Below are 15,009 nucleotides of genomic sequence, written 5' to 3' on the forward strand. Positions count from 1 at the left end.
TTGGGATTGGAACGGAAACTGACCTTTTCTAGTCCCATGGCCACTGTTGAGTTTTCCAAATTTGCAGGCCTATTGAGTGCAGCACTTTCACAGCATCATCTTTTAGGATTTGAAATAGCTCAACTGGAATTCTGTCTCCTCCACTAGCTTTGTTTGTAGTATGCTTCCTAAGGCCCACTTGACTTCACATTCCAGGATGTCTGGCTCTAGGTGAATGATCACACCATTGTGATTATCTGGGTCGTGAAGATCTTTTTTGTATAGTTCTTCTTTGTATTCTTGCTACCTCTTCTTAATATCTTCTGCTTTTGTTAGTGTATAATTTGCTTTAATAAAACATACCTTTCACTACTATTGTGGAAATGAAAAAAATGGTAATTTCTGCAAAAGGGATTATGGCTAGATAATGTATCTATGTGACCCATCAATTTGAATAGTTTGGAATAAATTTTATAGATTAATTTTCTATTTCACATATCCTTCTATACACATTTTATTTATATCTTCTGAAGTTCCATTTTATTTATATCTCCTGAAAATCTTTCTTGAATCAGTACAATTTCTTGAGTGAAACATAGTAAATCTAACTCATTTATATCTCAGGTGGTTGTGAGTTTCAAGTAGACCCTTAGTGACAATATAATAAAAATTATTTGCCATTGCAAAACATATTGATAGAAAATGGTATTTGATAGGTAATGACTATTATAATCACCTTTTAAAATGTTTTTTTCCTTAACACACATATAATTGTTAAGGCAGTTAATAAATCCATGTTGTTGTTGTTGTTTAGTCACTCAGTCAGTAGTGTCCAACCCTTTGTGACCCCCATGGACTGTAGCCTGTCCAGCTCTGCTGTCCATGGGACTTTCCAGGCAAGAATACTGGAGTGGATTGCCACCTCCTCCTCCAAATAAATCCACAAAATGGCAGAAATACTTTTCAGTGTCATGTTCTTATTATTCAACTATAATTTTTCCAACATTTAAATCATTCGATCAATAAATGCAAATGAGCAACTACTCTGAGTGAAGCAAAGCACTAAGTACTGAGTTATAAGTGAAAAGACTAATGTGGCCTAATGATTTAATGGGAAAGAAAAATGTTACATATATAACATTTATACATGTTACCCTGAGACAGTAGGAAACCACTGTTATATACAAAAGTGATATATGGTTAGTCTCTTAAATATAACAGTATAACATAAAAATTGGATTACAAGACTCAAGAATGAATTGTAGAAAATGTGGAAGCAGTTTCAGAGAAACTGCAACATTGCAGATGAGAGGATTAGAAAACTTTAGACTAGGTTTGTGACAGTGGTAGACAAAAAAGGAAGCAAGATCCCCTACAGGAATTGGTGACTTACTGGAGGTAGAAGAATGAAGGCGTGGGAAGACTCAAAGATAAAACCCTGGTTTCTGGTCTAAGAAACTGAGTGAATTGTTGGGCCATTTTCTGTCACAGAAGACATTGGAATAAAAGCAGGTTTTTGGGTGAATTTTGATTTAGGTTTTGGACTTTCTCTTAGAGGTTAAAAAAAATTCCAAGTGGAGACAATAATAAGAATGGTCCTGTGTTAGGGTTATTGATATGTAGATGGTAATTTAAGCCATAGGAGGTATGAAATAATTTACACGCGAGAATGATTGAGAAGAAAAGCTCTGACAAGGGGTCCAGTAGCTAACGAACAATATGGCAGGGGATTCTTGAGAAAGAGCTAACACAGAACTCAGAGAGTACAGTGTCACAGAGAGTCAATGTAGGACACAAGAAAATTTTAAATAAGTATAGTGAACAAAAGGGTTCAAATTTTGCAGAGAGATAAGTTAAAATAGAAATTTATAAACATCAGTTGAATTTTCTCATCAGTAAACTTAATGAAAGTTGCTTTGGAGAAGTTTGCAATTATTTAAAGAAGTTTTGGGGAGGATATGAAAGGGTCTAGTCAACCTACAAGATGACTGCTTATGGAGGGCAGAAAAAAGTTAAGACTGTATCTAGGAATGGAATAACTGCTGATCATGAAGAGACTATTAAGTTACTTTAGCATACTAGCATGCTATAGATGATTAAATATAGAAGGAGATAATGTTGCCATGGGCCAGTGGGTTTTCAGTAGAAAAGGAGTCCAAAGGGGAATACCGGCTTTCATTCATGAAACCACCGTCATGACTGAAGTGGACTTAGTTTTCTACTACAGGAGTTTCATGCATGTCTCTGAAGTCAATATTCCCCCTTGGACTTTAATTATGTGAGCCCTGATGGATTTTTATATAACTCATGGGTTTATCTCATTTGCTATGGGGAAACTTCAAAACAATTGTCTGTATTTATTCAACATGTTTCTTTCTTGAAAGCTCTTTTATTTCTAATTAATCACATTTTTTATTTCCTTTTATCATTTGTCTAGGAAAATTCCTATCATCTTTTATAATATCATTGAAGAGATATTTGGAGCTGAGTCAACCCTCTCAGTTACATAAAATAAAGAATGGCATATTACTGGAAAACAGGTCTAAATTCCAGTGAATCACATGAAAAGCAACAGGAGCACCAAGAATTCCCCTCCTTGAATCAACCTCTTTTTCCTAGCCTAGTCAGTCTGGGTTTTGATAATGTAGTAGAGGAGATCAGTAACAAAATCCCACTCTGTCAGAGAGAAATTGAAGAAAATGCCTTTTTTGTGCCCAGTGCACCACACTGGGACTCAAGAAAATATTCATTAGATGAGACACACCAAACATCCTTGAATGAATTCACTTTTAAAAGCTCAGAACTCTCCTGTCACCAAGTTAGTGAAACACCAGTAATTGGTTTTAGTAGGCGTTCTGTGCTACCAAATCCTCAAAACATCAATAAAGGAAGCTCTTGGGGAAATCCCATAGGGAAATACCACGGTGCTGATGATTACAGATTCAATAATTTGCCTCTATCATCTACCAGTCTGGATAAAATTAATTCACAGAGTCAACTGGAAAATGAAAGTCGTAACTACCGTATAGGATTTGAAAGCAGCGTTCTTCCTATATACCCATTCTTGTCAACTAACTTGATGCCAAAAGAAGAAAACAAAAGCAGTAGAAATATGAACATTGTAGGTTCTTCTCTACCCAGGACATGGGAAAGTACACTCCCAAAGAACACTGAGGTATGTACCATATTTGTCAACCTAAAAATACGAATCTGAAAGAATCAATCAATAATGTGCTGGGTGGATTTGGTAACAAGAGTAACTAATCTTCAGTAGGGGAATGTATTACTACTACTTTTGAAAAAATGCTTATTATTCACAAATTCCATTTTCATGAATTAATGATTTTTTTCTAAAGAAAGAGTTTTTATAATATTTTTAAAGTTCTTGTTTCATCAAAATTAAATAGTGTGGTATAGTATTTACATTTTATTAGACAAAAAATATCATAGTTGGAGGTTTATATAATTGTATTTTTCATTCTTATTGTGTTATTATGCACACACAGAAACACAAATGCATTTCATTACATTTATATTTTGAGTTACATTACCATGAATTAAAACATCATATTATTGGTAGGAAAAATGGCCCTTTACTCAGAGGCTTCTAAATTACCCTGTTGGCTGGCACCATCTATTGGGAATGTTTCAAGAGTAGGAAATTAAGTAATCATTGTGCAATTCATCCTGATGGGTTCATTAGTAGTTTTCCAATCATTTTAGTAACCACAAAGCTTCTTGCATAATATTTGAACATTTCTCTGCTATACTGAATCTAGACACAAGGGAAACCAGAAGTAAAAAATAAAAAGAAGAAATATTATTTCAGCTGTAATTTACAGGCTTAGACAAAAGGATTCTTCATTTATTAGACAACTATTTATCATTATTCTTAAGTTATATATGATATACTAGGCATAACAAATACAAAGGAGAAAAATGCATGATACCTGATTTTAGGAATAGCATAGTGTTCAAATGGCACCCCACTCCAGTACTCTTGCCTGGGAAATCCCATGGATGGAGGAGCCTGGAAGGCTGCAGTCAGGGGTCACTGAGGGTCGGACATGACTGAGCGACTTCACTTTCACTTTTCACTTTCATTCATTGGAGAAGGAAATGGCAACCCACTCCAGTGTTCTTGCCTGGAGAATCCCAGGGACGGGGAGGCCTGGTGGACTGCCGTCTATGGGGTCGCACAGAGTTGGATACGACTGAAGTGACTTAGTATATTGTTCAAATTTACATGCAAATGAATAATGGCAACACAGTAAAATAACACAGAGGATGAGTTCATTAGAGAAGACACAACTGTGTCTAAAGCACTTGCAGAAGAAATAACACCTTGAGGGATTTGAATTAAAAGTGGATGAAATTTTATGAACCTCTACTTCTGATCATGATGGTGTAACAAGTACTAAACTTTCTCTTACCACTGAAAACAACTATGAAATTAGACAAAATACATGAAACTACTGCTTTCAAGACTGAAGAATCAGTCAAGACAGTGATCTTTGAGAGAAGAGAAACACCCAAGTGTTGTTATGGTCATTCTGGTTTATGCAGGGCTTTTTCCTGGTGCTAGGTAGGCTAGTGGAGCCTAATTTGAGCCACAGTACCTAAAGAAGGCTGAGCACCAAAGAACTGATCTTTTCAAACTGTGGTGTTGGAGAAGACTCTTGAGAGTCCCTTGGACAGCAAGAGATCAAATCAGTCAATCATAAAGGAAACCATTCTGAATATTCACTGGAAGAACTTACTCTGAAGCTGAAGCTCCAATACTTTGGCCACCTCATGCAGAGAGCCAACTCATGGGAAAAGACCCTGATGCTGGGAAAGACTGAGGGCAGGAGGAGAAGGGGATGACAGAGGATGAGATGGTTGGATGGTATCACCGACTCAATGGACATGAGTTTAAGCAAACTCCAGAAGATAGGACAGAGAAGCCTGCAGTCCATGGGGTTGCAAAGAGCTGGACACGACTGAGCAACTGAATGACAACAGCATCCCTAAACTGAGGAGGCAGAGACGCAGTTCTAGGCTGCAAAGGAAGCTGTGATTTGCAGAGCAGACCACAGAAGAAGCTACACAATGGATAAGATTTATACTGCAGATTGTTGGCCAAGAGATCATATTCACCACACACAAATAGAAGTTACGCAGGCCACAAGTTCTGATCCTGCAAGAGAAGACTGAGCAGAGCACTTCCGGTATTCAATTGAGATCACACAAAACTATCTCTTAAGAGCAAAAGTCGTGCTCTGTAGTAAATGTTCTACATACCATTTAGATGTGGCCTCACAAAAAATAAAATCAAGGCAGACAAGACCAAAAGGATCTTAACTGCCTGCCAGAGAAAAACTGTAGTTTGTAGAAACAATTCCTAATGTGTCATCTACAATATCCAATATTTAATAACAAATGCAAAAGATGTGTAAAGATTAGGGAATTCTGAACCATAATCAAGAAAATAACTCTGTGAATAGATTCTGAGATAGAACAGATGTTGGAATTAACAGACAGTGACTCAAAGGAAGTTATTAAAAGGATGTTCAAGTAGATGAAGTAAATGTGAACATAATGAATAGACAAATGAGCAATCTCAGGAGGAAACAAGAAACTATGAAAAAACAAAGACTAATGGAAAATTTAGTAATAAAAGTATACCTGCAAAGAAAAAGTCAGTGGGTATGATTAAAAACAGATAAAGGATGATAGAGGGAAAAAACAATACTTGAAAGAAAAATAATAGAAATTATCCAAACTAAAAAAGAGAAAATAAAAGAACTTTATAAAAGTGAGCAGGACTAAGAAACTTATGAGAGAAACAGTTTAACATATGGATAATTTGGAAAGCTAACAGAGAGGAAAGATGGAAAAATTCATTTCAAGAAATAATGCCCTGAATTTTATCAAATTGGGTACAAAATATTAAATTACAGATATAAGAAAATCAATACATCTCAAACTATAAATGCAAAGACAGCCACATGTAGACAAATTATACTAAGATATATGAAGACCAAATATGAAAAGATCATAAAAGGCAGCAGAGAGGGGGAAAAAATATTTCATGCAATGAAACATTTTGAATTAAACCTTATCTTTTCAGAAACAATGGAAGCCAAATGACAATGGAATGGCATTTTTAAAGTTTTATTTAAAAAAAAAAAGAATTCATACTTCTGTACTTATTGAGTACATGCTTGAAATTTTAAATGAAATAAAATTATCATATAGACAAATGTAGAGAAAACTTAATTCACATACACACAAAAAACACCAAAGTGCTTTATATGCAAAGAAAATTATACCAGATGGAATCTAGAAAAGAACAGAACAAATGGTAAATGTGTTAGTAAATAGGAAAAACTACTTTAATCTTATTTTTTTGAAAGACAGCTGTATAAAGCAAAAAAAAAAAAAATAGTATTTCATTATGAGAATTACTGTATATGTAAACAAAAAGTAAAAGACAACAAGAGCATAAAAGATGAAGGGGGTAAATGTTATTTGCTCTTGAAAGTTCTTACATTTTAAATGCAATAGTACAGTATTAACTCTAAGTAAACTGTGAAATATTTAGGATGCATATTGTAATTTCTAAGCTAGTATAACCACTACAAGAACAGTAAAAAAAAAAAGAAAAACTAAAAATCCAACAGAGGAATTAAATGAAACAGGAGAAAAATCAAATAGACTGAAAAAGTCAGGGAAGGAGAAATAGAAGAACAAAACAAAATAGAAGAAACGAATAGAAGTATGTGTGAACATGGCAGTCTTAAACCCAACCACATCCAGAAATATACTAAATCCACTCCAAACTAGATAAGAAAGACAAGAGCCAAATTTGAAAAGCATAGGTACAGATAGTTTGAAAATAAAAAAATCAAAATATTTAACATTCAACCAGCAAAACAAAGCCTTGTGTCATTACAAATATCAGAAAAAGTACAGTTCAAGGCAAGATATTACTAGAGAAAGAAAAGGGTCATTTCATAATAATAAAAGGATCAATCAGGAAGACATAATAAATTTCAATGCATATGTACCTAGTAACAGCTTCAAAATACATAAAGCAAAGATTTTTCTTTTAAAGTTAATCATATACCTACCCTCTGACTGAGTCATTTATGCACTTATTCACAAGAAGTGAAACACATGTCCAAAAAACACTTGCATATGAAAATTAATATTTTTCTTTACAATACTCCCAAACTACAAACAACACACCTGTCCATCAAAAAGAAAATGGGTAAACAAACTGTGGAATAGTAATGAAAAAGACTACTAATAGGAAATGAAAAAGATAAACTATTGATAATGTATGACAGCATAAATTTTAAAATATGTATGATTTAAACGAAAGAAGACAGAAACACAAGAGCATGTACACTTAATCTATGGTGACAGAAATGTGAATTAACAGTTACCAAATACATGTTGAGACTGATAGAAGGAGATATGGGGGAACTTTCTAAAGTGATAGAAATGTATACTTTGATTGGATATTAATATTCCTCAAAGTTCAAATATAAATATATTTCAGATTTATGTATTTTTCTATTTGTATTTTTTCAGTAAAGTTTAAAAAATAAAATTAAAAGCAGAATGGCTTTTTAAAACAAAATAAAAATTTTAGAATTGTATTTACCTTTTCTACACACAAAACTATTTTAACAGTTTTTATTTTAAGCTGACAGGTTGTTCCATTCAGCTGGTTGAAGTAGCTCAAGGCAGTAATATGAGTTTGGCATCCTTTTGCAACAAAGTAAAAAAGTGAGTGCTGCTATTTCATTCAACTTTGACATTTCTAGAACAGTGCATGAATTTGTCTATTTTAACATCCCTGAACTGACTAATCTTGCATATAGAATGTTAAAGCTCTATAATTTTTAACATAGTTAAATGGATAAATTTATTACACAGTAGTTCATTAATCAACTTATGGTGTTGTTTCGTTGTTTACAGTAAAATTAAAATTTCCCCTGAAAATCTGCTAAAGATGAATATTTTATAACTTTGGGCTTGCTCATGCTGTTTGCTAATAGCTTGGTTTGCGGTAAATTAACTTCTCATTTAACTAGCACATAAGTGACTGACTTCTGTGGCTCTGTCCCAAACTAGCATGAATTTATCCTTCTTACCTGGAATATACTATTTAGAACAATGAGAATACCTTCTGCTTAATAACTCAATCTTACCCTGAATGGGCTGCTAGAATACTGAACAAATGCATGGGTGTTTGTCCACTGAAAAACAAATTTGATCACTAGGGGATATTACCAAGACATCACAGATCCCCTTTTGGCTAACCTAAATAAAGAACTCATAAAGGTAGATGCTTCCTTTTTAAAGACCAATCTTTCATTAATCAATGAAAATTTATATAATGCCATTTCTTCTTTTGCTCAGATTTCTGAAATTTTTGAAAAATTAGTGCACTTTCATTTTAGTTACCTTGATTTTTATATTTTTTGGCAGTTTTAAGTGTAATAAATATACATATAAGTAAACATATTTATCACCTATAGCTGCTGCCTGCTGAATGATCATTTGGGGTTAAAGATTTGAACCATTTATTTAATCATTATCTTAAAAAGCTACCTGAATGCCTAGTAACTAGTTCATGCATGAGAGAGAGTCAAACGAAGAACAAGCAAGAAAACTGAAAAGCAAGGTCAAGTTAAAAAACCTTGTTACCATATTGAAAGGACCAAAGGGCATACACATACAAAAAAAAAAAAAGCATTTCAAATCCATGAACCCATATTCAATCTTTAATTAATTTCTTGCTCCAGTTCACAGAAGAAAATTTTAAATGGCACTTTGGATTCCTAAATTAGGATCTTTAAAGATATCAATATTGACTCTTTCAAGAATAAGCTACCCACTGTAACAACCTGACAAGCACTGCCAGGAACTTGACACTTTAATAAAACTTAAGACATGATAATTTCTACTCTCGAAACATGAGAAATAGCTCTCTTCATATCACAAGGTAATACTTGGTATAGCTCCATCAAAAAACACTTATTAGTCTCTTCCATAACTTTTTTCCCCCAAGAGAATTTAGTATGTATTCTTTGGTGAAATCTTCTTAATAGTGACATAAAAATATTTTATGGGATGGTTTGTCAGTAGCTCATGGTACATTTTTAAACTCTTAGATGGAATTTTTTTCAATAGTTTCTTTCAAAGTAACCATGAGTACTAAAAAAAGACAACCAAACAATAATAAATATTAAAGTAGTAAAAAAGAAGACAAAGGTTACGTTCACACATTTACTTTTTTTGTTTTCAATAATTTTTGTTGGCATGTACTCATATAAAATGAATTTATTATGTATAATTATTTTGTACACAAACTGTTCACTCAACAATTTTTTTGAGGACCTACTATGTGCTGGTGTCCAAATACTTCCAAAAATATTTAGATATCCAAATATCCAAAGCTCTTTCATTCAAAAACAGACCAAATTGAATTTGAAAGACAAGTTTCTTAAGAGAGTCTCCAGACTTTCTGGAAAGCCCTAGTAGAATGGATTTATATATCCAATTTCATTTGTGTTTTTTCCTAGTATTTAAATAACCATACCTAAAAATGCTGTTAACATTCCTGCTACATACCCTTCAAGAGGCTCTCTAATTTATGGAATTTGGTTTTATATTATTACATATTTTTAAGCCATATATCTCAAGAAATATAGTTTTATGATACAATAAAATATCATAGTGAGACAGAAGACAGATGGGTCCCAAGCTATGCAGCCAGAGTTTGTCCCCTGTAGACATATACTCCAAGATAAGAGTAAGAAAGGAATTGAGCCCTACCCAGTTAAGAGATAAAAGACCCCATATTCCTCATTCTCAATGTCAAAGAGATCTCCCCAATTACACATGTGTAGGAAGGCTCCCTCAAGGTCAAAAAGGAAGGTGGTGCCAGGGTATAGTAGGTAATGTCAATATCCAATAGCACATTTGCTAGAATCCATCTTGGCTAAGAGATGTGCCTGCACCCATGGAAGGACCCTGAGATAAACCAAATACAGACTCAGAACCAGGGAAAGCAAGATAAATGGCCAAAGGAAACCCAGAAGAAATACCCCATAAAAGGGATTCAAACTCCTGTGAGGGCATGACTTTCTCTTAGCCCATCCATGTGCCTATCCACATGTGCTCTTTTCCTCCTAAGAAACACTTTACTTGTTTCACTACTTTCCATCTCTATGCAAAAATTCACTTTTACACATCTGTGGGCCACGGCCTTGTCACTGGCCACTGGTCACTGGTCACTGGGGGTCTAGTGGTTAAGATTCAGCACTCTCACTGCCATGGCCTGACTTCAATCTCCGGCCGGGAACCGAAACCGTGTTTTAAGCTGCTGCAGGCAAAGGCCATCAGAGAGCAACAGTCAAAGTCGCTCAGTTATATCCAACTCTTTGCAACCCTATGGACTGTAGCCTGCCAGGCTCCTCTGTCCATGGAATTCTCTAGGCCAGAATATTGGAGCGGACAGCTGTTTCCTTCTCCAGGGAATTTTCCACCCCGGGGATCAAACCCATTTCTCCTGCAATGCAGGCGAATTCTTTACTGTCTGAGTCACCAGAGCAATAGTACACAAACAAAGTTTTGGGCCCACAGTAGATGCTCAGTGAAGGTTTAGAAAAGAAAGAGTCATGAATTTACATTTTAAGTGTAATTCTCTAAAATGGTAGAAGGTTAAATCATGCATGTATGCATTGAGTAGTATCTTATCATATGGTTGAATGCTAGATCATCAAACTCCTCAATTCAGAAATGGAGTCCAAACCTTTGATGGAGGGTAAAAGAAGGAAGAGTGGCCTATATGTTTATCCTAAGTAGTGGTTCTTGAACTGTAGTAGTATTGACTTATTTGGAAAACTGCTGGGAGAAAAAAATGGGGGTGGGGGTGGGAATCCTCCATGTACCTACTGAGTCAAAAACTTTGGGGATGGAATCCAGAAAACAAGGTGATCCTTATGCATGCCAGGCCCATTGGATGAACATGTACTTTTCCACTTGTGAGGTCCCTTAAGGAAGGGATGTTTTGGTAGAGTTTAAGGGTACAGAGATGGAGCTACCTCAGTGAGCCTATACTACTTTAATGCTGCATAAATTGTTAGGATGAATGTCAAGGATGTAATATATCTGATATATTACACAGAATGCATAATTTTTCATTCAGGAAAAGTACTAGAAAGTTTAGGGTTCTTCAAAATTAACAAAAAATGAAAAATAATCCAAGATTTCATATTCATCATCAAAAACATTTTAAATAGCTAGTCACAAATTTTATGTTATATTCTACATGTGGGCATAAAAATATAGCTCTACAGGGATTCAGCTACAATGATATATAATGATAATTATGATATATTACACGCATATATTGCTTTACATTCTACAAAAGTCTTTTATATGCCTTTTCTTGCATAAAACTTTAAAGTAGATATAAATATCCTCATTTGTGCAAACAAAGAAACTGGTCAAATAACTTGCCTCTGACCATAAAACTACTGAATAAGAGAATCAGGGTTCAAACTCAAGGCTCCTGGCTCCAAGGAGAAACTATTTTGCAATTCTCTGACTCTTGACACAGCAAGTAATTGTGCAGAATGTACAAATGACTTCTGAGCTCAATTATTTATGTAAAATCCAAATATTTGCGTAAAATCCAAATTATAAAGAAAATGAGCTGCCAAGAATTGTACTTACCGATTTGACACAAACAAGAGAATTTAACCATCAATAAATGAATAAATAATAAATGAGTGACTTCTGGCTTGAGAAAGGCACGAGTTCAAGCTTCAAAGGAAATGTCCATGAAGCAATAGTCACTGTTCAGGGTGAATTTTCATATTTTATGAATGACAATGTATCCCTTTTTCATCACCAAAATGGGTTTATTTGGGAGAAGCAAAAAATTACAATGTGGGACATGTAATTACGGAAAACCACAGGCAAGTCCCAGTAAAGCAAAGGAGAGGAAAACTTTCATAAAGGAGAAGGGAAATTGGGAGGGGCTATTACAAAAGTCCATCAGAGGCAAACTTGTGACAGGCAAGGAAAATCTTTTCTCTTGGAAATCTGGCAAATGGTATTATCCCCCATGGGATTCTCAGGCATTGGCCATCAGGCAGGTCTAATGAAATTTCTTTCTATGCTGTCACAAAATTCCAAGTCTGCTTGGCTGGCTGTGTAGGTGTGCACTGGCAAAAAGCTTTCCATTCAATAAAGCATTTAGAAGCATTTGTGGAACCCCTTTCATGTTCATGGACTGTGTTGGGTGATGGTGGGATACAAAAATGAATTATCATAGTGTGTGTGTGTGTGTGTGTGTGTGTGTGTGTCTGATGGGATACAAAAAGGAATGCAATATAGTATGTGTGTGCATTTGTGGGAGAGAAGGCAGCAATAGCAACTATTCCTCTCCCGTTTTTGCTGGACAATATATTCCTAATTGCTTCAAATGAGATGCACCAGAGAAAACTTGAAGACCAGACATTTACAGTTGTTTTTGGTTTAACTGTAATCTTTACTAAGCTAGCCTAGCTAACAGCACTGTACCACGAATCAGCTGCTGGCTATTTTCCTATATTAAATCTTCTATTGCAAACCCTTCAAGAAGTTTCTTGAAATTTTGTCCTAAGTACTTTTTCACATATATTTTTCAGAATAAGAGAAACATATCATGCTGCTGACATGGATTCCAATTCTGGGAAGATTTGGAGCACGACTACAGCATTTCCATATAAGCTCTTTTCTAATACTAAGTTTAATATAAATATTTTTACTGATAACTCAACAAGAGGACTTCATTTTATCCCATGTGGTAAGCAATCTTGCAAATAAGTATAAAAATCTATCTAAAGCTGGTATGAGCTGCCTAGCCTTGAGCCCACAGTCTGAAGTCATTAAGAGAAGCAGTATTAGCTAGTATTTTGTCCTGAAGTGAAGTAACAGGAAAACAGCTGGAAATCTTTTAACATTTTTTTAGCTATTGTTTCAAAGAACTCTCTCCATAGCTCACCCCAGGACACCTTATTTTCCTACTATGAAATAGCAAGTAGAGCAAGTTTTTAGCATATTAAAAATAAAAGCTAAATTTCAGAAAGATTCTAGAGAAAGGCTACATGTAAGTGGAAATGGCTGTTCTTATCCTTTAGAAACAACTGTTTTATTCAAAAGTAAATAAACTGGGAGATTGAATAGACATTGATACACAGCCTGTATCTTCAGAGTAAGAACTGTAATAGTCCTGTCAGTCCAGCATAGTTAGCAGATCTACTGAATCAGTCTCTGCAGATGGATCCCAGGTATCTATCTTATCAAACTCACCAGATGATTCTTATTCCCTAAAGTTTTAGAATCTCTTTAAGTTTTTTAATATTTATTTCACTGTTACAGTCAACATTTTTGCAAAACAATTTTGTTCTTCAAACAACCTTTGTTGCTACTAAGTTTCTACCTATCAACTGCTGTTCCTTGACAAATTATTGTTGTTCAGTTGCTAAGTCATGTCTGACTCTTTGAGACCCCATGGATGGCAACACATCAGGCTTCCCTGTCCTTCACTATCTCCTGGAGTTTGCTCAAAATCATATCCATTGAATCGGTGATGCCATCCAACCATCTCCTCCTCTGTTGTCCCCTTCTCCTCCTGTCTTCAATCTTTCCCATCATCAGGGTCTTTTTGGCTCTTCACATCCGATGGCCAAAGTTACTGGAGTTTCAGCTTCAGCATCAGTCCTTCCAATGAATACTCAAGGTTGATTTCAATTTTTTCATTGAAGTAGAAGTGTTAGTCACTCAGTCATGTCCAAATCTTTGTAACCCCATGGACTGTAGTTTCATTATGATTACTAGAATTTGTTGTTGTTGTTGTTGTTTTCTTTCTTACTCTAGCTAAGGCTCCAAGTTAGTACAGATGACTGCAAACATAATGATATTATGTAGGAATATTAGGATTATCTGGTTTGAAACTAACAGAAACCAACTCCTGCTGATATAAGTTAAATAAAATTTTTTTAAGGATTACAGGTATTTCTTTAACATTTAGGAGTAGGAATTCAGAAAACATTTGGGAAGAAAAATCTGATGTACAAGCAGTCCAAAATCCCTGTATGTCTCTCACCTTATCTCCTCTCTGTAAAACTGTTTCTTAGGTTTCTCTTACTTTCTGCTGACTCATTTCCCTTACTTTTCTGAAACACATGGAAAGCCAGGCTCAAGCTTAAAAGTTATTTGGCCAGCTACCTTAAGAAAGTTCAATCTCTAAAGAAAGTTCAATCTGTTGGATCTGTTACCAAACTCAGGTTTGGCTGCTCACGGCTAAAAACCAATAATCAGGAGGAATTATTGAAGGTGCTTTAATCAGAAAAGCCGGCAATCTGTGGAGAAGATGGACTTATGCCCCAAGGCCACTCCAAAGATTGTGCTCATCCCTGACAGTTTTTGAAGGGAAACAAGTGGGGGAAGAATCTCAGTGAATCGTGGAGGCAGAAGGCTGGGTTCTGCTTTGTTCTCTGTTCTGTGCAGGTTGACTGACTCTCTCTTCAGATGTTATCTTGCCTGTGGGACATGTCTGCAGGATCGCTAAGGGGGGGGGGTGGGGGGTGTTGCTCTAGAGAACTAATCAATCTTTAACTACTTAATTCTTCATCTTCTTTTTAATCTCAGAAAAGAATCAACAGGTTAATTAGGTTCTTTCAAAGTTACAGGGGAACAGAAATGGGCAAAGAGAAAAGGGGCAAAAGAGCTGCTTTCAGATCCACTTCCCAATTTCTGAAAGCAGGGTTCTGATTGGACCACCAAGGTCAATGCGGTGTTGCACCTTGATCCAATCAGAATGATATCTGAGTAATGTTGACTTCAGTGGCTGAAGAAGAAGAAAGAATTATGAACTAGGGAGACCACTCCTGATCTTCCAGTTTATAATATTTAATTTCCAATATTGGATTTGGCAAACCAGAGGCCATTTTTGACTTTTACAAGAAGTTTCAGTAA

At 35.2% G+C, this 15,009-nt stretch overlaps 1 protein-coding gene across 8 annotated transcripts in view; it reads left to right on the forward strand.

The window, feature by feature from the left end:
• PIK3C2G (phosphatidylinositol-4-phosphate 3-kinase catalytic subunit type 2 gamma) overlaps window positions 1-15,009 on the forward strand; it is a 504,349-nt gene that overhangs the window by 41,116 nt on the left and 448,224 nt on the right. For 7 of the 8 annotated variants that reach the window (XM_044941205.2, XM_044941209.2, XM_044941210.2 and 4 more), the window contains 3 exons: window positions 2,417-3,154; window positions 7,676-7,758; window positions 12,678-12,835. In XM_044941205.2, coding sequence (XP_044797140.2) covers window positions 2,498-3,154; window positions 7,676-7,758; window positions 12,678-12,835 — 898 coding nt within the window. In that variant the 5' untranslated portion in view covers window positions 2,417-2,497. Of the gene's footprint in view, window positions 1-2,416; window positions 3,155-7,662; window positions 7,759-12,677; window positions 12,836-15,009 lie in introns of those variants that run through there. The other variant, XM_044941212.2, reaches the window with a different exon arrangement.

Source organism: Bubalus bubalis, chromosome 4, assembly GCF_019923935.1.
Source record: "Bubalus bubalis isolate 160015118507 breed Murrah chromosome 4, NDDB_SH_1, whole genome shotgun sequence".
NCBI classification, from domain to species: Eukaryota; Metazoa; Chordata; class Mammalia; order Artiodactyla; family Bovidae; genus Bubalus; species Bubalus bubalis.